General features: G+C 36.6%; 2 protein-coding genes across 5 annotated transcripts; one reads left to right on the forward strand and one right to left on the reverse strand.

Annotated features, from left to right (window-relative positions):
- The first annotated feature begins 1,338 nt into the window (after positions 1-1,338).
- Positions 1,339-10,794, forward strand: LOC127444928 (protein aurora borealis-like). 2 transcript variants are annotated; one of them, XM_051704594.1, is made up of 12 exons: positions 1,339-1,419; positions 1,635-1,812; positions 1,890-1,996; positions 2,092-2,137; positions 2,236-2,317; positions 2,424-2,477; positions 2,613-2,669; positions 5,570-5,799; positions 5,960-6,113; positions 7,934-8,532; positions 9,833-9,964; positions 10,153-10,794. In XM_051704594.1, the coding sequence occupies exons 2-12, from the start codon at positions 1,660-1,662 to the stop codon at positions 10,171-10,173; spliced, it is 1,635 nt and encodes a 544-aa protein (XP_051560554.1). In that variant the 5' UTR covers positions 1,339-1,419; positions 1,635-1,659; the 3' UTR covers positions 10,174-10,794. The 2 variants fall into 2 exon arrangements, with proteins under 2 accessions (XP_051560554.1, XP_051560553.1); XM_051704593.1 differs by having other exon boundaries at positions 1,361-1,419; positions 1,630-1,812.
- Positions 10,795-11,493: 699 nt separating this feature from the next.
- On the reverse strand, positions 11,494-23,431 carry LOC127444953 (interleukin-5 receptor subunit alpha-like). Of its 3 annotated transcripts, XR_007897896.1 has the most exons (10): positions 23,331-23,431; positions 22,939-23,101; positions 22,295-22,406; positions 21,597-21,775; positions 21,258-21,382; positions 21,026-21,167; positions 20,823-20,934; positions 13,831-13,953; positions 12,111-12,183; positions 11,942-12,016 (listed from the first exon to the last, which is right to left on the reverse strand). XR_007897896.1 is itself a non-coding variant. In XM_051704636.1 (9 exons), exons 2-9 carry the CDS (start codon positions 23,033-23,035, stop codon positions 11,945-11,947), a joined length of 912 nt encoding a protein of 303 aa, XP_051560596.1. In that variant the 5' UTR covers positions 23,036-23,101; positions 23,331-23,431; the 3' UTR covers positions 11,494-11,944. The 3 variants fall into 3 exon arrangements, 2 of the variants coding, with proteins under 2 accessions (XP_051560596.1, XP_051560597.1); XM_051704636.1 differs by lacking the exon at positions 13,831-13,953 and having other exon boundaries at positions 11,494-12,016; XM_051704637.1 differs by lacking the exons at positions 13,831-13,953; positions 23,331-23,431 and having other exon boundaries at positions 11,494-12,016; positions 21,597-21,770; positions 22,939-22,956.
- Between the last annotated feature and the right edge of the window lie 912 nt (positions 23,432-24,343).

Genomic DNA, 24,343 nt, shown 5'->3' on the forward strand with positions numbered 1-24,343 from the left:
TTGATCTTGCCTGCTAACGCTGACGAATTGCAAGCTACCTTGCTTCGTAACTTTCAAATAATTTAAACGATCTTCGCTTAATACTAAAAGTCAGGTATACAGGATGCATTTAAGCAAATACGCTGGTTTCTTATTCATATTACAACACATTACGTACAAAACATACAATAGTGCAACAGTAAACTGTCTGGTATAGTTCGGTAGTATGTAGCTGTATGTGTGTATCAGTATGCTATGTTAGCTTATAAGTAGTTTTAGTTTAGTCTCAAAGTTTGTAGTAAAAATAACTGTGTAATTTTAATTATGCTACCTCAACTGTCAGCATGATGCCGATGGATCAAGTTCAGTCTGGTTACCTCATTGTTTTAGCTGATGCTGGCAGGCGTCCCTATGGAGTGTGTGCACGAGCGCTAGCTCGAGCAACAGGTAGCTGGCTGCAGTTCACTTAACGGCCACAGGTGTCATTAATAACAAGGGTTTCTGAATCTTCCATATTGCACCTTTAATATACCAATATAGCGCCGTTATCTTTAATGAGTCAGAGGCTCTTCTGAGTTCTTTAATAACAGACGACAAGGCCTCTGGGTTGATCCCCTGCTCACAGAGACGGACACATATGGACAAAGACTCCATGTCCAATCCTGTATTCAGAAGCCTTGATATCTCCAGAAGCACTGAAAATGTAAGAATAACTCCTAAGAACAACTCAGGACACAGATAATGTCCAAGAACTAAAATGACAGCCCGTCTAATTAAAAGGTATATGATAAACCATGCAATGATGCAACTGCAAACCAGAGTTAATAACAAAACCAATACGGAGAAAGCTAACTTAGTGTTATTGTATGTAATAATATGCCTTTCAATGAAGACTGATATGCTTTAAAACAACACACTGTATAGGAGTGTTTCTTTTATGTATACACATGCATAAAAGAACCGTTTAGCTTGAAGATTCTCTTACCATCCATAGCCTCGCGGACAGCATTCATGTTTGCGCTCGCGGGATTAGCCATGATGCTATTTTGCTAAAGCTATCTAATGGCAATAATAGAACTCTATCTTCCGACCAGATGCCCCAGACTCATTTATTCCGTTGGTTCCTGATGTTTTCCCACCATTTGTGCATAAAAACCAGTCGAAGTCACAAGTTTTGCACAAAACAATACGCAAAAACGTAATCTAACTGACAAGCGGATTCATTCACCGCTACGGCTTGTTGTGGTAATCCTGTCAATAAAGTTTTAAACGTTTGAAAGGAAGTTACGTTGAGACGACACGCTGTCTGTTCTCGTCACCTGGTTGGTTGTTTTGCACGTACAGCAGAATTTTGATTGGCTAGCGTCTCCTGTGTGAAAATTAAATCAGACGTTGGACCCATTCAAGATTACTGTCGCGTTTGTTGAGTTTCGTTGCGGTGTGAGTATTTGTGATTAATAACATTTATTATTTATTTACTCATGTTAAGGTTACATGCTCAGGCTAACAAAAGTGGAGAATACGATCTGTAGTCTTTTGTGCAGCAGAAATATATAACCAAGCAGGAGATTTTCCACTCGTAATTTTGGAATACTTAAAATAATCTCCAAACGTTCATTTGTATCACTTTTTTTTTTTTTTTAATCAAAGCGCAGGCTGGTTGGCTTGACACCGTCCAAGATGGTAGATGTGGCAGAGGTTCATATACTACCCGAAACTCCGGGAAGACCCGCTATTCTGAACCCCTTTGAGAGCCCAAACGATTATCATCGCCTGCATGAATCTCTGGTGCCAAGCCCATCCGTGTTCAAGAGCTCCAGGAGTTCTGCAGCAGTGAGTATCTCATTGTGCATTTGAGGTAGATACAGAAAAAGAAAAAACTTCATGTCTGTTTTCATCATATGTTCCAGACACCAGCAAAGTTCAAATGGTCCATTGATGAAATGGCTAATTTACTTCCTGTGGAAATAGACCCAGAGGATATTCACCGCCAGGCTGTATTTCTGAGCCAAGCCAGGTATCTTTGCTGTATTAGTATGTTTATCTGTAGTGTTTTACAATAATGACTCCATATTTACATTATGTAACTCGAGTTTGTTGTAACACAACAAGAGCTGATGCTGAGATTGAGGAAAAACGACAGCATGCTATTGAACAGGTAAATCCACTTTACCTGTAAAATGACAACTTAACCCCCGTGGTTTTTTATGTAACTGGGGTGAAAAATACATGACCAATTTTATTTATCTTGTGCAGTTTTTCACTAAAAGTGCCATTGTTCCCTCTCCATGGGGACCCCCAACAGCTAAACAATCAGTAAAGCTGCCATATCAGAAAAGTAAGTCATGACCCATTCATAGAAACAATTGTTGTGAATCATCTGATGCCAGTGTATTATAACAAAAGCAATGTAAAGATATTAATTCAAACTGGTCTGGTTTTAGGTTCTTTGTCCCCACTGGTTACAGAGGAGCTTCAATCACCAAAGAAAATTAATGGTTTGTTCAGTAATTCTACAGTAGACATTTCAGAAATGATCCCTATTGTTAACTTTATGTACATGCATAGATTTACATACAATGTATTTAATTATGTACATTTTGAATAACTGGTCTTCCCTTGTTGTGTTATAGTCATCTGTCAGACAGTCCTGTCTCTACCTGTGGACTTCAATATTGAAAAAGTTCTGGGTAACTATTTTTTTTTATCCCCTTTTCTCCCAATTTGGAATGCCCAATTCCCACTACTTAGTAGGTCCTCGTGGTGGCGCGGTCACTCACCTCAATCCGGGTGGCGGAGGACAAGTCTCAGTTGTCTCCGCTTCTGAGACATCAATCCACGCATCTTATCACGTGGCTCGTTGTGCATGACACCGTGAAGGCTCATGCTACTCTCCGTGATCCACACACAACTTATCACGCACCCCATTGAGAGAGAGAACCACTTTTTTTTTTTTTTTTTTTTTACCTGGACTGCATGGCATATTTGTATTTTTGCCATGCCGCAGGACTATATAAAATGAGTTCGTGAAGGCAAAAAGCTTATTACAATGGTAAAAAAGAAATTGTGATTAGTCACAGCACACACACACACACACACACACACACACACAAAGGTTAAAAATACATGACTGGATAAGGGAAGTATGTATATACACTGTATATCAGTATATGTGTTTATATATATATATATATATATATATATATATATCAGTACATGCATTCCCTTATACGGTCATTAATTTTTAGCCTAAAATCTTGTTAATAAAAAAAGCCTCATCTTCCCATATCCATACCCGGATGCTTCTGCTAAAATCCTGATCAATCAAGTTCTGTTTTGTTGAGCTGTTTTTTCTTTCTTTATGATAGTGATGCAAACTGCTTGCCTTTTAAAAGTTACCTTTTCTGAAGCTAATTTGCCCAAATTGTTTAGTAACATTTTCTACATTTCTCTTATTAAAATAACTTGAAATGGTTCCTTTAACAGGGTTCGTACAAGGTGCTTGAAGTACTTGAATTTGGCTTTTTCAAATTTAAGTCCTGGAAAACTCTTGAAAATAGCAGTTTTTACCAAGAGGTGCTTAAAAAGTTCTTGAATTATAGAAAATCTTAAAATACGTTGCTTAAATCATTTAATCATGAAATGTATTTATTTATTTTCGGAAAAACACAACGACAGACCAACAGACCAATGCTGAAGCAGGCATCGCATAGACGGCGCTATCACGTGGCACCTGTTACTTTTGGCAGCACCGTTCAGAATGGGCCAACACAATCAAGTGTTACTGGAGGATTTAAAAAATATATATTTTATAGATACTGCTGTTGCGGAATTAACAAGTATGAATCCTTGCAACTATCAATTTTAATTACAATTTACTCTCCAGAGTGAAAAAATTATATGAGATGTAAAACGTTTTGAATGATTTGAATGCAGATCAATGGAGGATTCAGTTTTGTGAGCCTTCTAGTGCCCCCTTCTGCAAAGAAAGCTTTGTGTCTCACAAAATAGGTTATTTCTGACAACATTTGGGTCAGTACCAAATATGTTGACAAACATGTCCCTTGACTTTTTTAGTCATGAAAAAGCTTTCAAATAGCGAGGGAATTTTTTAAAAAATTTAAAAAAAATTTTTTTATTTTTTTTTATAATTATATAACCTAAACCTTAATGATATGAAATGGCTTGACTCTGTTTTGCAAATTGTTTAGAAAATATATTTGAAATTGTTAATTGCCTGAAAAAAATCCTTGTTCCCTTCATCTGGTACACCACTTCTATGACATGTAAAGTTATTTGTGTATATATTTTGTAATTATTTTTAATAAAAGCATTAGTGCAAGGCTGAACAAGTGTTCAAAAAAGCAAAACAAAATTATTATTAATAATTTAAAAAAAATGTTTGTCCCTTGATTTCATGTTATTGGTTTTTATCAATGTTAAAACCTTTTTCTTTTTTTTTTCTTTTTTTTTATGTTTTAAAAAAATTTTAAATACAAAAAGTTGTAGAAAAATAATTCAGAGGCTGCTTAAATATGCATATGGTGATTTTTCCCAGCATGTTAAAAAGTTATTCACATTTTAACTAATATTTTCATACAAAAATATTTGGTGTTGTACCCCATTGAACCCTCAAAATGTGGTTTTGTAACCTATTTAACCCTCGTTAGTGTTAACTTGCTTTGTTCGTGAAACAAAATTAAATAATAAAAGAACAACAGCCAAGTTGTCCTTTATGAATAAAAATTAATGTCAACATGTTACAAAATGTTTACCCTCAGCGTTTATAGTCAAAAACTGAACTAAATGGAAAATTTCAATATTTTGTACGTTGGAAAGTAAAAATCTTTTGAGAATGACCCATTTGCAATTTCGGTCAGTTCCTCACATAAATCTGTTGTGTGACTTTAGAAAACATGGAACACAGCACATGAGTCATATGGACTATTGTTTACGAACCCAGTTATTCACTTTTGTTAGAAAGCGAAATGCGTTTTAAGGGAGCACACTACAATTGCACATCAATTTCGTCATGAATGAACCAAGAATTGTTACTCTGAGAATATGTAGTTAAAGTTGCTCATTGTTGTACTTGTAATAAGTGGTGTTTTATAAAAATAAATTAACTGAATGGTTAAAAATATTTTAATTTAAAATGAACAAAAATAATTTGTTTTAATGACATCTCGAGCATAGTTCTTGAGAACAAATAAAAAATGTGCTTGGAAAGTCCTTGAATTTAACTTTGAAGCATCTGTACGAACCCTGCTTTAAGCTTAAACTCTTAAAACAGGCTTTAAATACAACAAACAAATGAACTGAAAATATCAATCTGGAACACCTGCTATGACTTTCTACCCTTTTTCACCTTTCATGAGTTTGCATCCCTGTGAATGCAGGATGAGGCCTAGTACACAGGTGTTATTTACACGATAAAATAAATAGAACATTATGACGCAAAATCAGTTCACTGAAATTCTAGAACTTGTGTCAGATCTTGCCTACAGATGGTTTAAATGTGTCAATTAATGGCATGTTTCCTCAATCGGGCATCTATTAATATTAATTTCAGAACTTACTATTTTACCAGGTGATTACTATAGGACAGAGGAGTTAACTGAGCAGGTGCAGGAGAGCCTTAGCTCCTCTTCTTTGCGGAGAAAGCTGTTTCTTGATGGCCATGACAGCGGCTCTGAGTCCTCTAGCCCTCCCAGCCCGGACAGGGATTCTCATAACGTTGCTCCCAGCAATCGAGAAATGATGTCATCAGTTATAGTCTCTCCGCTTCAGATTGGCATTCCAACGGGGATGCCCTTGTCTGTATGTACCAAATCATATTTGATCACAGCCAGTTTCCTAGACTGAAATTACACATCCTTGTTGACACACACACACACACACACACACACACACAAAACTGAATCAAGGGATCACTACATATAACATTTTTAAATGTTATGTTTCTACCCTTAATCCTCAGGGCCAGTTTTCATCGAGTCCTATCCAAGGTCAGCGTCGAGCATATAGTCTGGGCAATGCTGCCAGTCCAATGTTTTCAGAGAGATCATCGCCTGCTTTTAAATCTCCTACTCTGTCTCCCATCAGGCTTCAGCATTCTGTGACTCCTGTATCAGGTAAGAAGTCTTGAGGTGGTGCCTGTGTCAGTGGCTAGTTTTAATTAAAACGTCATACAAGACTTGTACAAATGACCCTCACCCTGTATGTAGATATTAAAGGAATGTTCTGGGTTCAATACAAGTTAAGTTCAACTGACAGTATTTGTGTCATAATGTTGATTACCTCAAAAATTTATTTAGACTCTTCCCTCCTTTTCTTTAAAAAAAATTAAAAGATTGAGGTTACAGTAGCCACGTTTCCACTGTCAGGCCAAATGAAGGCGTGTTAGTGCGTGCCAAGGCCAATGGCCTTTGGCCTGCCATTTACTCTTGGGCCAAAGAAGGCCAGCTGGGGATTGAGGTGGGGTCAATGTCAAAGGCGGAGTTTAGCGAGATACTCATGCTGCATTCCATTTAAGTCGGATGTGGAATATTCCTACTTGAATTCTCTGATCTCCGACCATAAAGGAATTTAATTGATAGGTACTTTGACAATGACATTTAAACAACCAAAATTGCAACGCTCCCGTTAGCATAACAGGAGTTTGACTGTCACCAGAGGCGTCTCTTAGCAACCCAACTGATAAACAGTCATGCTACACTAGCATTTGTGCTACAGGTGTACGATCATCAAAAGAGAGTTTAATTTATTGTGTTTTTGTACACCTGTCTCTGCAAGCGTTTAATATCTTGTAATGGAGGAACTTTGACTCATTTGATTGATATCATTTAATAAAAGTGAATATTTATCACTAACTTTCTACATCTCCGGGTGCCGGCATGTTTGTGTGACGTCACGCACCTGCATCTCAGCAAAAAAATTGCAGACACATTACAGATCCATTAAGATGTACAATGGACAAACGAGTGCCCAAATGAAAGACTTTCCATGGTTCGAGATCATGGACGGTGTGCTGGGACATTGTCCCGCTGTTAGTGGAGAGACCACTTGGGCCACCATGGCAGTCAAAGTCGGTGAGTTGTCAGCGTTAACTTATCTTGCTTGCTAGCTAACATTTACATACAATATAAACTTGATATTCTAGATAACTAGATATCATGCGTGTTTGTTTTGGCTTTTGAAATGTGATGTTTTTGAAATGTGTGTGACGTTTGCACCAGGGCGTTGTATTAAGGGTGAGTTTTAGGGCAACGCTGCGGGGCTTTTGGCCCAATGGTGGGAATGCAAAGCGATTTTGGTCTCGAGGTCCGAGTTTATTGGCCCCTGCTGACTATTTTATGGCCCTGGTTCACACTGGCCAGATAGTGGAAATGCAGCTATTGAGACACTTACAATGGAAGTGAATGTGGCCAATTTTTGGAGGGTTTAAAAGCAAAATATGAAGCATATAATTTTATAAAAGCACTTACATTAATTCTTCTGTTAAAACACATGTATTATTTGAACTGTGAAGTTTTTTATATTGCCTTTTTTACAGTCAATTTAGGGTTTTAGGGTTTGTTTACATTACACCATCATGGAAACAAAGTTGTAAAATGGGCTATAACTTTACACAGAAAAGGTTAGATGTTATCACACTAAAATCATGTTAACACTCATATTGTTTGCATCTTATGGATACATTTTTTAAATGGTGAGTATTTTGACATTAAAAAATTGGCCCCATTCACTTCCATTGTAAGTGCCTCACTGTAACCTTGATTTTTGATTTTTTAAAGAAAAGGAGGGACGAATCTAAATAAATTTTTGTGGTAATCAATTTTTTGCTCCAAATGCTGTCGATTGAGCTTGACTTGTATTGAACCCGGAACATTGCTTTAAAGTGTATGTGAGGTGACATAAAAGGAGTTTGTATATGAAAGATTCTGTCTTTTAGGTGAGAGAAAGAGACTGTCATTTCTGTCCCCCGATGGTGCTCCTTTGGGCAGCTCAGACATGGATGTGAATCGATGTGGAGAAAGCCCATTTGTGGAGGGCTGTTCCCCTATACGCAGTTGCTCCCCTCTTCAATCTCAGCCCAGAAACAGAGTCTGCATCTGGGCCTCACCTACTCACATTTCCCCTATCCTCTACCCAACCTTCCAGGACAAGGAGAACATCCATCACACTGAACCTTTACCCACCATGGACCTAGATGCCGGTTCAACAGGGCCTCATGGTCTGCGAGGACTTCAGTCTGGGGGGAGTGAGTGTGAGGACTCCCTGGCTGTTTCAGAGCAAATGGATCAAGATGAACTGGTGGTGAAGGACAGGGGAGGAAATATTGAGACTGACAGGAGGGAAAGTGAAGAGGAGGAGGTGGTCATTAGCAGGAGCAGAGAGGAGTCCTGTGGTTGGGTTCCGGTAGAGGATACTGCGTCACCAGTTAGACTGAGCAGCACTCGGACCGGCAGTGAGCCTAATGCTGAGAGTACACACATGCTTGTATCCCTGCTGGCAGAAGGGAGCATCACACCATATGACATTAGCATGCAGGCTAGTATGCTTACTGTCAGTTGACCAGTTTACCAGCAGCTGATCAGAAGTAGCATTATGAAGTAGCTTTCAAATATTAAAGGAATGGTCTGGGTACAATACAAGTTAAGCTCAATCAACAGCATTTGTGGCATAATGTTGATTACCACAAAATTTTATTTAGACTCTTCCCTCCTTTTCTTTAAAAAATGCAAAACAGTGAGACACTTACAGTGGAAGTGAATGTGGCCAATTTTTGGAGGGTTAAAAAGCAGAAATGTGAAGTTTAAAATTAGATAAAAGCACTTACATTAATTCTTCTGTTAAAACTCATGTACTATTTGAGCTGTAAAGTTGTTTAAATTGTCATTTTTACAGTCGTTTTAGGTTTTTAGGGTTTGTTGACATTATATCGTTATGGCAATGAAGATGTAAAATTGGCTATAACTTTACACACACAAAATGTTAGTAAGTGATTTTATCACACTAAAATCATGTTAATGTGCATATTGTTTAGGTCTGGTGGCTAAACTTGATGAGTATTTTCACAAAAAAATTGGCCCCCATTTACTTCCATTGTAAATGCCACACTGTAACCCAGATTTTGGATTGATTTATTTATTTTTTAAAGAAAAGGAGGGATGAGTTGAAATTAATTTTTTTGGTAATCAACATGATGCTACAAATGCTGTCAATTGAGATGAACTTGTATTGAACCCGGAACATTTCTTTAAGTGACTTCATGAGTCAAATGGTAGCCCAACGTGTAGTTGACATAAAACAGTCGTAAAACTTGAGTGGGTGGTAGCAGCTGCTGCTTTACTAAGCCTCTTCAGCTCTATCACAGGTTACTTGCAGTAAAAAGTTTTTTTAAATGGAGTCCACCCAAATTGAAAATTCTGTCATTTACTTGTTCCAAATGCATGTTACTTTCTTTCATGGAACAAAAAATGAGATGTTAGGAACAATTTTATTCTCAGTCACCATTAACTTTTCTTGCATATTTTGTCCAAATAATGAAAGTGATTGGTGACTGAGAATAAAATTCTACTTAGCATCTCCTTTAATGTTCCACAGAATAAAAGTTATATGGGAACACCATGAGGGTGAGTAAATGATGAAAGAATTTTAATGTTTGCCAGGACCAACCCTTTATTGTTTAAATATCCATTTTCATTTTTTCCAAATTTATTCCATTTGTTTGTGGAACATGGTGACATCACCATAGGTTTCAATCAAATTCTACTAAGTATTGTTTATTACAGACTTAAACTCTCATGTCAGGTTTAGATCTAATCTGTCTCTCATGTTCTCTGTGCAGGTGGATAGCGGTTATAACACTCACTCGGTGTGCACCACCAGCTTAATGGACACCCTCAGTTCAGACAGCCAGAGTAAAGAAATGTTGGACACACACACTGCTGAGGAGGGCATTTTTTACACTAAACCTAAGGTAATGTCACACACTTCAATAGATCACATAAAAACATTTTTCAAATAAAAGTTTACTTGTTCACACTGTAATTCACAACTTTAAGACTTTATTCACTGTTTTGAGACATTGAATTAGTTTTGTCACTTTTAAATTACACTCTAAATACATTGCATTCACTTGATGAAACAAATGTTTTGTTTCTGCAGTTGTTCATTCCACCACACTGAGCATGAGGGACAATTCAGGCACTTTACACTCTTTATCCCAAAGCTGTGGAGAAGACAATACATTTACATCAAGCTGTATAATACTCATGTTATCTCAGAGAGAATGTTTGATACTGAAGTATTATGTTTGTGCCTTGTTATAATTGAACTAATCTACAGTTTTAAGCATTCTTGGTAAAGAAATCACATGAATTTGAGACTGAGAAAACTTGAAATAAATGTTTTTGTATGGTTTATTGATTGTAATAGTTCAATGTAACTGCTGGCATTATTTGTAATTTGTTAAAGAGGATGGCAGGTGTGACCATTTCCTCTTGCTAAGTTTTATATGGCCTTTTTTACAATCTTATAATTATTTATGAATTAATCCAAACCACTAACAAGATCATGGAGAGACCACATTCTGTGCAGTTATGCATGCATATTATGGCTTCATGTATACCTGAATTGTAATAAAGAGTCTTGATAAAAATGGAGCCTGTGTCCTTGATTAGAGATTTTCATCTTGCAATTTGTTCTCTTACAAGTCAGCATAACATTGTTTATGCTAATCTGAAACAGATTTTTCATTTCATTTTACTGTTGTGTGTGAAAATCCCAGGAGATCAGCAGTTCCAGAAATACTCAAACCAGCCCATCTGGCATCAACAATCATGCCACGGTCCAAATCACTAAGATCAAATTTTGGTGATGTGTACATTAACTGAAGCTCCTGACCTGTATCTGCATGATTTTATGCACTGCACTGCTGCCACACGATTGGCTGATTAGATAATTGCATGGATAATTGTTGGTGGCAGACGGGCTGGTTTGAGTATTTCTGTAACTGCTGATCTCCTGGGATTTTCACACACAACAGTCTCTAGAATTTACTCAGAATGATGTCAGAAACCAAAAACATCCAGTGAGGGGCAGTTCTGTGGATGGAAATGCCTTGTTGATGAGAGAGGTCAACAGAGAATGGCCAGACTGGTTCGACAAAGTCTACGGTAACTTAGATAACCGCTCTGTACAATTGTGGTGAGAAGAATAGCATCTCCGAATGCTATTCTGAGATGTGGGTTGGCACTGTTTTACACAATATTATGCTGGTGGTTTTAATGTTGCGGCTGATCGGTGTATGCTTAATATTTTTTATGCATAATTATTTAGAAAGAACAGACTGGATTTGTGTATAATTAAATAGTTCAATGTTGAAATAGACCGGTAAAATGAATGAATTGTGACTGTTATGAAATGAATTGAATGTTACCTAAATAGCTTCAAAACCACATGAGAATTATCTTGACATCTAGCTCTGGATTTCTCACATGTAAACAAATACATGTTTATAAAAAGTCACCAAAGGACATTTTAAGTTCAACTCCCTAATTTCTTCATTGGATACATTTAGATGCCCCTTTGTAATGCGATTAAGGCAGTACTGAAATTAAATTAGAGCACATGTATAGAAAATTCTGTTATGTTATTACAATTCTGCTCATAATTAGAGTAACCATAATCACAGTAATATGTGGAGTACTGCAGTTTTAATTGCACTGCATTATACTTTATATGCTTTATATACTCTGACCAAAGTGTGCATGTGCTGCAGACTGATAACAAGTTATGCTTATGCACAGGACTGAAACATAAATAACAAAACATTTGTTGTACAATACAAGACTATTGATATACATGTAAACACAACCAATGAATGTAGCCTTTCCAAGTATTTACAAATATGGATTCTGGGATTATTTTGGATGTCTAAAGATCTTTATCCCATGATCTAACAATTCCTTTCCTCAACTCCATACACTGTGGTGACTGTGCCATGCTCCACATAACCGGAAGGCAAATGCTGGCAAAAACAAAAAAGGAGGAGTGAGATAACATAAATAATTAGCATTCGTTAAATAGTATGGGAATGGTGAATTAAAGTCTGGTAATTTTACCTGGCAGAAGTCGTCTTTCTCAAGAAGTTTTACAGATGGGCTCGGGATGGGAGGGAAAAGCTTTTCTATGAGCCTGTAAAGTTAACAAAACCAAAGCCTTCATGAATAGCTGAATATAACTTGAAGGAAATGGCTCCACAAAGCCAAGAAATATAGTCTTTTAATAATTCAATAAGGGCAAGGACAGACAAAATTTGGAAAGTTAGTTCCAACTTTTTTTCTAACAAAACTATCAAACAGCTGATCCCTTGAGCTAACTGTGTTCTCATTGAGCTCCTAAAGTGTGGACTGAGTTTGATGGGGGTAACCACAAAATACAGGGGAAAAGTCATGTGAGAGGACTTCGCTGTGATTGGCTCAATACCCTGTCAATCCATCAATGCGATATGCCCTCCACTGTTCGCAACAGGTCTTCAGTGTGCCATAAATGAAGCAAACAGAACAGTAGATTTTGCTTGAACAAAATGGACTTGAAATGGTCTCTGAGTGAACTGGTTTCTAGTAAGCACTCATTCATTAATAGTGAGCCTATGCTAAATTAATGGTTAGGCATCATGATCATGGAATGGAGTGGACATAAAATTCTAATAGCTAAGACTATTCGGACACAAGGCGATGACTGTAAGTATGTCAGGACCTGGGACACGGCATGTAAAATCAGGACTGTCCCTGTTATTGGGACGTCTGGTCACCCTATCTCCATAAGTGCAATGTTAATTTCTGCAAGCCATAGATTGCTGATGAATTGTGCTGCCAACACATTCGCCTGAGCCTGGATGAATATTTAGTAAATGTATTATTAAATGCCAAAAATAAAATATTGTGGGCAGATAATATTAAATCATGGGGCTTTTATACAAAGTGACGCAACTCTTTTTTATCACATTTATCAATGGGACACAAATAAACAGGTACTAAAAATCATACAATGTTATTAAGAATAAAAATAATATATAATAGACCAACTCCCAGTCAGCATACCCAAGTGATGTGGCTTGCGACCTCTCACACATCGTCCATTAGAGGACAACACCAATTATTTGCCCAGTAACAAGTTTACTACCTATGGCATGCATATTTTACAGTGAGTGGTGGTTCGGGACAATATTTAATGAAAATGTAGACAAATGCAGAGTGATCCCAACTCCAATTCTGGCTGGTAGGATTAAGGCAGTACAGAAGATGGGGTGGGTTGACCAACCAGATGACAGGGGCGTTCCACATGTTCGTATGAAATATTCAAGCTGAAAACTACATTTTTAAACAATGAACAAAATAGAAAAATCAAGCCGTTTCCACCTTTTTCTTAATTCATTTTTAAATAGAAAATGAAATGGTCAACAGAAAATTTGTTTGTATCTGCTAATTCTATTAATCAGTGTTAAAACCAATAAAGAAGAAACTGCATTTTTAATTTTTAATTTTTGGGTTATAAAAAGAAAAAGGAATGGACGCAAAAGTACATGGACCATACACGGACCCTCCCCATTACAAAAACGGAACATTTGATTGGTTGGGAAAAATTCCCACCATAAAATAATCATGGCTAAAAAGGTTTAACTGAGTAAGACAAGCCTTGACTGTTTTAGACAAATTAGAAAAGCAAATAAAAGCACAATGTAAATAAACAACAGCACAATAGAAACAAGATACAACACAATAAAATTAAGCCACAACAAATTAAACCATTAAAGGTATAGTTCACTTATCATGTACTCACCCTCGTGCCATCCCAGATATGTATGACTTTCTTCAGCAGAACACAAACATAGATTTTTCGAAGAATATCTCAGCTCTGTAGGTCCATACAATACAAGTGAATGGTGATCAGACCTTTGTAGCTCTAAAATCACATAAAGGCAATGTAAAAGTAATCCATAAGACTTCAGTGGTTAAATCCATATTTTCAGAAGCAATATAATTAGGGTTGGGAACCGAGAACTGGTTCTTGTTCAGAACCGGTTCCATTCTTTAAAAAATACCTATGATCTTCGTGATTTTCGGTTCCATTAACGGTTCTCCAATGTACAATTTTCCGCTGACATGGCTGGAACAGCGTCGTGAAATAGTCTGACACCGGGTTCACACATACTCCGTGAGCAGTGTGTTTCGTTTCACCGTCCATATTAACAGATGACACAGTTTAGCAACAGAGAAAGCATTAAAAGCATAAGATTACATGTTTACTGATAGTGGCACCTGGTGGCCAAGGTTGGTACCGCATGCATTTTTTTTTGAAGAGAGAAAAAAAAAATTGAAGAGAGAAAAAAAATATTTTTTTTGAAGAGAGAAATTTTTTTTTTTTTTTTGGAAAATAGAAAAAAAAAATTTGAAGAGAGAATACATTTTTTTTAAGAGAAAAAAAAAATGTTTTTGAAGAGAGAAAAAAAAATTTGAAGAGAGAAAAAAAAAATGTAGGAAGTGTTATCCTTCGAGACCCCTGGTCAAAGAGTTTGTTAATTTATTAGATTAATTTGGTTTATTTCAGAGTGTTGCTGGCCCTACACATATATGTGGTCATACTCTTGATCTGGTTTTATCTCTTGGTTTTTCCATTAGCAATGTGCAAATTGCTGACACTGAGTTCTCAGACCATAATACTGTTATTTTTAACCCTATTTTTTCATGCAATGATCAGGCTAATGATGGCCCTGTTGCTGTTGCATCTCGTTTTATCTCTCCCTCTACCACTAGTCGTTTTTCAGCTACTTTTAATGTTTCTCCGCTGAATTCACTGCTGGAGTCTCCATTTTCTGGTATGGGGCCTGAGGAGTTGGTCTCCCAGTTCAACTTGTCATGTTCTGGCATCTTAAATATTGTGGCTCCATTAAAAATTAGGAAGAAAAAATTCAAGGCTCAAGGCTGTTAAAATTGCTGTTATATGCTCACGGATCTTACCTGTTTGTAATGATCCTGTTACCTATTCTGTTCTGCAAAATCTGTTGACCTATTTTGTACCTGTGTCCCTGTCTCAACTCAAACACATAATTGGAAAGATCTTTGATAAGCATGGCATACACTACCATCTGTATGCTGATGACTCTCAACTTTACTTTCCTATTAAACATGGGATGCAACCCTCTTTTGAGTCTCTGTATAAATGCATGGCCGATGTGAAGTGTTGGTTGGCAAACAACTTTCTCCAATTAAATGAGGATAAATCAGAGTTTATTCTTTTTGGTCAAAAGGGATGTGGGATAAATTTAGATGGCAACTTGTCATTGCTTCCAGGGAAAAAACTTTCCTATGTGAAAAACCTGGGTGTTATTTTTGACACTGAGCTCAAGTTTGATTGGCAAATAAATGCTGTTGTTAAAAATAGCTTTTTTCATCATAGATCTATAGCAAAGTTGAAGTCCATCCTCTCTTTTGATGATTTGGAGAAGGTTGTGCATGCCTTTGTGTCTTCTTGTCTGGACTGTTGTAATGCTTTGTATCTGGGTGTGAATCAGGTCTCTCTCTCTCTCGCATGCAGCTAGTCCAGAATTCAGCTGCTAGGCTTTTAACTGGAACCAGGAAAAGAGACCGTATTACCCCAGTATTGATTTCCCTACATTGGTCACCGATCCAATACAGAATCCAGTACAAAGTGTTGCTATATGTATTTAAGGCTCTCCATGGTCTAGCACCAGAGTACATCTCTGATTTAATACGTTTGCATCAACCTTCAAGGTCTCTCCGCTCTGGTGATCAGCTGTGTCTGTCGGTTCCTCGATCTTGCCTTAAAACTCAAGGTTATAGAGCTTTTGCGGTGGCAGACCCTAGACTTTGGAACGTGCTTCCATTGGCCATGAAATCATCTCCGTCTCTAGTGTCTTTCCAGGGGGCCTTAAAAACATATTTATTATCATTAGCTTTTAATTAATTGCATTATAAATTGTATTATGTCAATTTCTCTTATCTTGTCTTTGTCGGTTTAAATGCTTGTTGTATTCTTAAGCTGTATGTATGTGATTTTTTCACCCCTCTGGGTAGGACCTACCACGGGGACTTCTCCACGTGCGACACTGCCGACAAGCTCGGTAAGACCATGTGACGTATTTCCACACGATTACCTCCCCTCCGTGGTGTCTTCCCCTTGGGAAGGGACACCTCCCCGACGCGGACAATTATGGCCCCCCAGCTGAACAAGAGTTCCATTCTTTTTTGGGGAGAAAAAAAGAGAAGAGGCCACGGCTGGGGCAGCCTGTCCCCATTTTTTTGGGCAGTCAACTTGTCCTCGGGGTGCGCGGGATCGTACAATGCTTGTAGGTGCGTTGGGGGAGGTTACATGACGGCCGGGTGTGCTGGCTACGAGGCATGCAACAGCTTGCCCGTCTCACACTGCCAGTCCACATAACACAGTTCAGCTAGTTGTGGCGTTTCGTATAGGGACCCCTAGTGTCACTACATCGACACAACGTCGAGTGAGTGACAGATAGGGAACGTCTTGGTTACTTTCGTAACCTCCGTTCCCTGATGGAGGGAACAAGATGTTGTGTCCCTCCTGCCACAACACTGAACTACCTGTTGAAACGACCGGGACCTTGTCTCGGCTCCTCAGCACAAAACCTGAATAAGTGGTTGCGAGCTAACTCCTTTTAAACCCTTATGTCCATGGGAGTGGCATGCAAATTCCACTCGCCAATTCCCATTGGCCTTTCCTCAAAGATCAGAGGTGTTTGGGGCTTCCAAGGGTGACCCCTAGTGTCACTACATCGACACAATGTCTCGTTCCCTCCATCAGGGAACGGAAGTTACGAAAGTAACCAAGATGTTTCCTTTCCCTGAGGAAGTCTGAAGTTCTCACATCTCTCCAGATTTTATATCTGATTATAATAAATAACTTATGTTGAAAAGCTTCTCTTGATGTCATCATGGCGAAAATACACCGATCGCATGTGTAGGCGGGGTGTGGCTCCTGATCATGATGAACTCTGGGATACACTTAGCCTGAAAGACCACTCCGAAGCAGTATTCACGCTAGTGTGGATTTAGTGTGAGTTAAATGCACTGAGCTTTGGCATGTTTTAGACATGGGACAGTCTTGAACACTTACTTCCTGTCATGTGCACGTGCAATCAAGCGGCCAAGACCACAAGTGTGGGTATTGGGACAGGGCCACACACTAGTGGCCAAACACCAGAAATACGTAAGACAAGTGGGTAAGTAGGCAAGACCAAAACTGCAAGTGGGGATATTGGGTCAGGGCCAGTGTTTCTAACAGTGCATCTCTGCAGCAGTGCTGCCCTCTACTGACTACAAAACATACACCCCAAAATATATAGCATTTCCTGCACAGTTTGATTCCCAAAAGAATCATTCTAAATCATTCTAATGAGTCGGTTCTTTTAAATCTACAGCCCAAAACATATGGCGCTTTCTTTACAGTTCAATTCCCAAAAGAATCATTATAATGAGCCAGTTCTTTTGAATCTACAGTGCAAAACGTACAGCACTTCCGGTATAGTTCGATTCCCGAAAGAATCATTCTAATGAGTCGGTTCTTTTGAATCTACAGCGCAAAACATACAGCGCTTCCATTTATAGTCCAGTATACAAGTAATCTTTATACTGATGTGCAAGTTATGAATGTCCAACTCAAAATTAAATAAGAACTGTTGAAATCTTACAAGCCTGAAGTACAACATTAGGCTACAAAACACAGTCTAAACTGTCTCTGGAACTGTTACTGTTTATTTAATGATCAGCTGTGAGATTTAACCCTTATGTGTCAATTTTAAAAAAGTTACTCAGAGGTCCTTAGAGGACAAAAATGTCCGCGTCAAAAACTGACATATTAATATTATTTTCCACTTTCAATGAGTTATTTTTTTTAACCAACATCAGTCCTGATAATAACTACCAAATATTAATTCATTTTCAGGATTTTAACCCATTAAATGCAAGTTTGTTTACATAATGCCACCGTTGTTTTTTCACACACACACACACACACACACACACACACACACGCGCGCACACACACACATTTCTCAATACACACATACAAAACACACTTTGACATCCATACCAACACACCCACACAATTTTACAATTCCCATCCCTAGATATAATTGGTGTGGGTGAGAAACAGAACAATATTTAAGTTATTTTATATTGTATGGTCCTACAGAGCTGAAATATTCTTTTAAAAATCTTCATTTGTGTTCTGCTGAAGAAAGAAATTCATACACATCTGGGATGGCATGAGGTTGAGTAAATGATGCAAGAATTTTAATTTTTGGGTAAACTATCCCTTTAATTAATATCCCCTAGACCCAGGGGGTAAATAAACTATGTCTATCTATTTACAGTACATTACATCAAATATGCACTCAGAGGATCACCAACTTTAGTTAAATGGTTGGAGTAAGATTTTGATGACATGGGGTGAATCAATTCCATGCACATATTTGATACTAGTACTATAGTATCTTAAAAGCTGCACTCCGGAAATTTAGGCACTCTAAAATTGCAAGCAACTTGCGGAGGAACATTCTACATTAGTTGTGTTTTGTCACAGTTCTTCTGCATGAATGTATCTCATGGTTAATATTACCAGGACTTTGCCTGTGATCGATCAGAGATATTTACCTGCAGAGAGCCGAAGTCATGGCGTGCTATTTTGACTTTGATATTATGTTTTTCGACTAAATATTTATAACATTTATTTATTTGGGTGGCCTGAGACAGAGTCTGAAAGTGTGTGTCTAATGCTAAATGTGTGAGAATTGGCAACCCTGCACTCAACAGTTAATAACAGTTAAATCAAGAGGAGAGTGTTGCACATATACAGCCTTTTAGGTTTAGTGTCACTTTCCCTTTTTGGGTATTTTTCTGTTCTCTCTTTTTAAAGCCCTATTCTCAAGAAGAGTTAGGATTTGTCAGTCAAGCTGTTTCGGTTGTACAAGTACACTAGCATCTGTCAAGTTAGCAGTGCAACAAAATTGTCATTATGGTGAGTTTTGCAGTCTATAGTGTGTCTATAAAATAGTGTGAAGTCACACATTGTCTTTTTACACAGGACAGCACAGCATGTGTGAGTGCTGTTAAAACTGGTTGTCTCAAATAATCCTGAACACGTTACTGTCATAGCTATGCACATCAACATGAAACACTTCATAAAGACACTTTAAAGGACATTTCACATTTTCATTTGTATTGATGTGACATATACAAATGCAACTACTGAACGCAAACAAGATTTTGAATGAAAACAATACACTCTTTTGGAAATATTAACACTGGCAACCCTCATCTGATGACAAACCAGAGTTCTTTAGTGAGTGTTTTTTTGTTGTTGTTTTTTTGTTGATGAACACATACTGACACAATAAGATTTGAGCTTTGGGTCATGTGTTTGTATGTTGTGCTTATACGGTATGGCGGCACTAACAAACAGAAAACATTTTACAAACATTTAACAATGAAGAATCCAGAACCATCATTAAAGATGAATGTGGAGCAGAGCTGTCTTTGCACACCCCACAATTTAAGCACAAGCCCAAAAATTACATACATCTAGGGATGAGCCAGGAAGACTAGTTGTCCAAAAATAACCATCCCGTATAATACAGTATTGTCCTGAACAGAATTGTGCTCAGAATTAAAAATGACAGATTAGAATGGAACACAAATCCAGACAAATGGACCTGAAACACAGACACCTTTCATGTGAGTTAGTGCATGTGAGAGCCCTAACATCATCTATTGCTATATTACCCAGAAGCTACACTTGACAGAAGTGGCATATGGGAAGGATCAAGATCAGTGACAATCAGTGCACATTTCCTGTCATGTTTTCTGTCAAAAATAGGAGAAATAAAACAGCAACATTGTGTCTAAATATCATATTTGAGTGCCTATTTGTCTCCCACCAGTGTAATTAAGTACATTGTACAACTGACCCGTTGATTAGTGACTAGTCTCATTCTCACAGAACGTGCTCTTGCGTAAAAAAAAAACAAAAAAAACAAGACAGAGCACAACAGAATAGAAAAGAATACAGGGTGTCTTGAGACACGCTTTTCACAGAACTACTTTTTAATTAAAATTAAAAAAAAGTATTGTCAGTATTTGACAGCGTGATGCTTCACGGCAGACAAAGCAACATGATCGGCATTGGAAATCAATACATTGGTTCTGACTGTTCATGTACCTTAAAATAGACCCCATTCTGCTGAATTACTCTTAGACATGGGTTTTGTAATCTGTACCCATGGAAGCCAAGAAGTAATCATGTTCATTTAAACAATGTTACATTTTCGCTCTAAAATTAAATTTTTACTCCATAGATGGTTAGGTTTAGTGTTGGGTTATTATGGAGTAGGGTTAATAAAATATACATTATGTTGATTGTAGTACATAACTAACACTTCCAGCTTCAGCCACTCAGGGCAATGGTTCGAATTTCAGTTAGCACAGAACAATTTCAGCAGCAGAACTTTCAACCTACTGTTGCAGAATTCTAAAGACCAAAGACATCTGTCTGATGCATATGTACAATCAAAAAATAGCTCAGAAGGACTGTGAGAATGTGTTCTGTGTGATCAGCCCATGTATACCTTGGACAGACCGATAAACTTGAGTGCATAATGGATTGCTGTAATGCACTTTTTTTAAATGTTGATTCAAATTACGTCCGCCACTTTAAATTAGATGTTTTTATTGATTAACATATCTAACAAAAATTAATAATACAAAAAACATAATTGTTTTAGAACACTGTACCTTTGGCACTTGCAGATCAACAGGAAAGACAAAAGGAGCATAGGAAGGACAAATGCTATGACTATTATCACCCATGGATTCACCTGGTACACCTTTTCAAATGGGCCAACCTCTGGTTCAAAAACAGACAACAAAAAGGAATGTAAAGCTCTTACTTGTACTGATACACAAAATCAATTACAGTATATAAAATAAAGACTTACCTTGAACATTGCTCCAGTCGCTCCAATAACTGGCAGCAGTGCAGTACTGAGTTTTCGTCACCCTCATCTTAACAGCATACTTCTTTGTCAGGTCTGTGTCTTCCTTAACATATGACAACTCTCCTTTTGACAGATGAACCACCTTGAGACAAAATGTTTATTATGAAGTTTTGCAGCTGTGCATAAAGAAAATGTAAATATTAAATTAATATTAATTCATTAGTGTCTATACCTCATCATTGATCTGTAATTCATACTTTAAACATTCATTGTTTTCACCCTCAGGAAATGTCCAATTTATTTTCAGCTTATTTAAATGGATTGAAATCTTAATGTTATTTGGGGGGTCAAGCTTTTCTGAAAATAAAAATAAAATATTTCCAGTGCCAAATGGCTTCATTTCATTTAGTTTGACTGCAGTATAAGTATTTGTAGCAGTAGAATGAACATCCACACTTAAGACTTGCTACATTATTATGTTATTCATTTTGTATATATTTGCAATGGTAAAATACCTATTCATACATTAAATAAATACAGGAACTTCATATATGCAAAGAGAATTTCTTACCTATATTTACTTTATTAATCTCCTTCCCAATGATGTACCAGTGCGTTGGTATAGAAACATTTACTTTAACAACCATGTATTTTGATTGTTTTAAAGCAATATGGCCGTGGCATTTAACAGACTCATTTGCTGCAACATGTGAACAGTTCAATTGATGGGTTGACTTTCCTTGGCCTACACTGATAAATGAAGACAAAGAAAAGATTTTACTGATTTTCTGAAAGATATAAACTGTGAAGTTGAAAGAAGGTTGAGTGGAATTGCTGAATGTGCATATTATCTATGTCAAAATGATCAAATTAGTGACTACAGGACCAGTTAGTGACTATTTGCAGTTAAAACACAGGCAACATTGTGCGATACATGAACTGTTGCTATTTTATGTATTACTGAATGTTTGTTTGCTTCACATAAAGAAGGGTAAGATCAAATGAATACTGTGGGGAAAAAAAAACTTCACTACAAGCTCATTATCTTGGACCTCAGGCAACTGTACCAAGGAATATAACTGTAAAAATCCAGCTTTTAATCATTACACCAAACTGATTCACACAAAGGGCACACCTAAATACAAAATTATTTACTCAACACAAACAGTTATTATATAATAATCTGAGGAGTAGTACTTGCAGTAACTCATCGAGTACTTAAGATAGTTTAAACAGGATTATGATCATGATAAACAAATTCAAACTTACTAAGCTGAGTACTGAGCATTTTTAGGGAGACCAGTTATATTCCAAGAACAGTTGAGTTGATCTTTCATATCGAGGATGCAGGTAATGTTGTCAAAGTCAAAGTAATGGAGTGCTTTAGAGGATAGAGGAGAAAGACAAGGAAAAACAGGGTTCACATGAAAATAATACAAAGAGCATTTAAACAATGGTAAACAATTAAACAAATATATATATATATATATATATATATATATATATATATACATAAAAAATAAAAAACTGTGAAAAAAGAAAATAAAAAAAACGGTATCACTTCACAATAAGGTTCTATTTGTTAGCATTAGTTAATGCATTAGGTATCATGAACTAACAATTAACAATATATTTTTACAGTATTTATTAATCTTTGTTAATGTTAGTTCATTGTTTGTCCATGTTAGTTCATAGTGCATTAACTAATGTTAACAAATACAACTTTTAATTTTAAAAATGTATTAGTATATGTTGAAATTAACATTAACTAAAATTAATACAAATCTGTAAAATAATATTTTTACTAGTTTGTTTCTATGCATATGTAACTGTAGGCTACATTACAAATCTATAAAAGCCAGTAGATTAGTTTTGTATCTAATAGTATATAATTAATCTGAGAACACACTGACCAGTATCTGCCCTTGTAAATGACAGAGTGAATATGAACCCAAATGTCAAAATGAAACTGAGACAAATAACTCTTGGCAAATGTGCTTCACAAATCATGTTTTATGAAGAAATGTTCTGTCAGACAATCTGTGGTATCCTCAATCAGAAGCAGAACCACAAAGTCTGTGGATAAAAGACACAGAGCAGACACACTGAAACACTCCTTAAACAAATGTGATGAAAACAAAACACACATTACAACATGTGTTGATTGTGTAACACATAGCACATCGTGTTGTTTGTCCCCATGTTTTAAGAGTGTGAAAAAATTGTTTTCTAGAATTAATTTCAATAATATTTCATTTGAAAAAGTAGTGCTATTAACTGTAAATAATAACATAAAATGTGTTACCTTTCACCAATATTTTGATGGTACCGTATAGCTGATGCAACAACTGACTTCCCTTATGAGAATTTGCACAGCACTGTGAAGTTGAAAAAGAGGAAGCGCAGCCCACTCTTTACTGGAAAGCATCAGGCCAGGAAGTTAAAATGGGGGAAGTATTAAAAGCAGCTATGATTAAACTGTATGGGGTGCTTCTGAATACTCAAAATAATGCTTCTACATTTTTGATTCAATAAACTCAACATTACAGAATTTGTATAATTATAAATATTTAACACAAAATAAGGTAAGTAAAAAACAACTTATAAACAGTAGTTATAAACACAAAAGGCAAAATACAAAGTACATTCAAAATAAAATTCAAATAAAAACTTTAGAAAGCCATAAGTCTTAATAGCTTTTTTATTTTGAGAGTATCTAATAGGCTACTGTCTATTGGCATTTTTACTAGTACATACGTGTCTAAACTTTCGCCAGAATGTTTTTATTTTTCATTTTTTTATTCTTATCTTTGGATAATCAGTAAAGCCAAACTGTACATTTTCACAGAACAGCAAAAAAGGATTTGAATACAATGTTTTCATTAATAAATGTATGTAGCTGACGCAACAATGTCACTGAATGAGTGCAATGCCAAAATAAATGTTAAGTAGTTTCATGGAAATCATTACAGAAAACATTACTGTCTATTTTCATATCTTTATTGTATATCTGTGAATAATTATTTGCTGGACAGGATCTGTGTATGAGTTTAAATGGCACCTCCTAAAGTGCAAAAAAAATTCTTCATAAGAAAATAGTAACCCATCAGCATTGTCTAACTGACAAGCCAAATTTATATTGCTATCAAACCAGTTCTTGTAAAAGAAAGATTTGTGTTTGTATAAAATATCTCTATTGTTCCAGATAACGTTTCTGTAAGGAGAAAATGATGCATGTACTGCAGATTAAATACCAAGACAAAAGTATTTGTTTGTGCAGAGCTGATAGTTTTGCTGGGATTTTGTCTATAGCGTAAA

This window comes from Myxocyprinus asiaticus, chromosome 8 (genome assembly GCF_019703515.2).
Source record: "Myxocyprinus asiaticus isolate MX2 ecotype Aquarium Trade chromosome 8, UBuf_Myxa_2, whole genome shotgun sequence".
Taxonomy (NCBI): Eukaryota; Metazoa; Chordata; class Actinopteri; order Cypriniformes; family Catostomidae; genus Myxocyprinus; species Myxocyprinus asiaticus.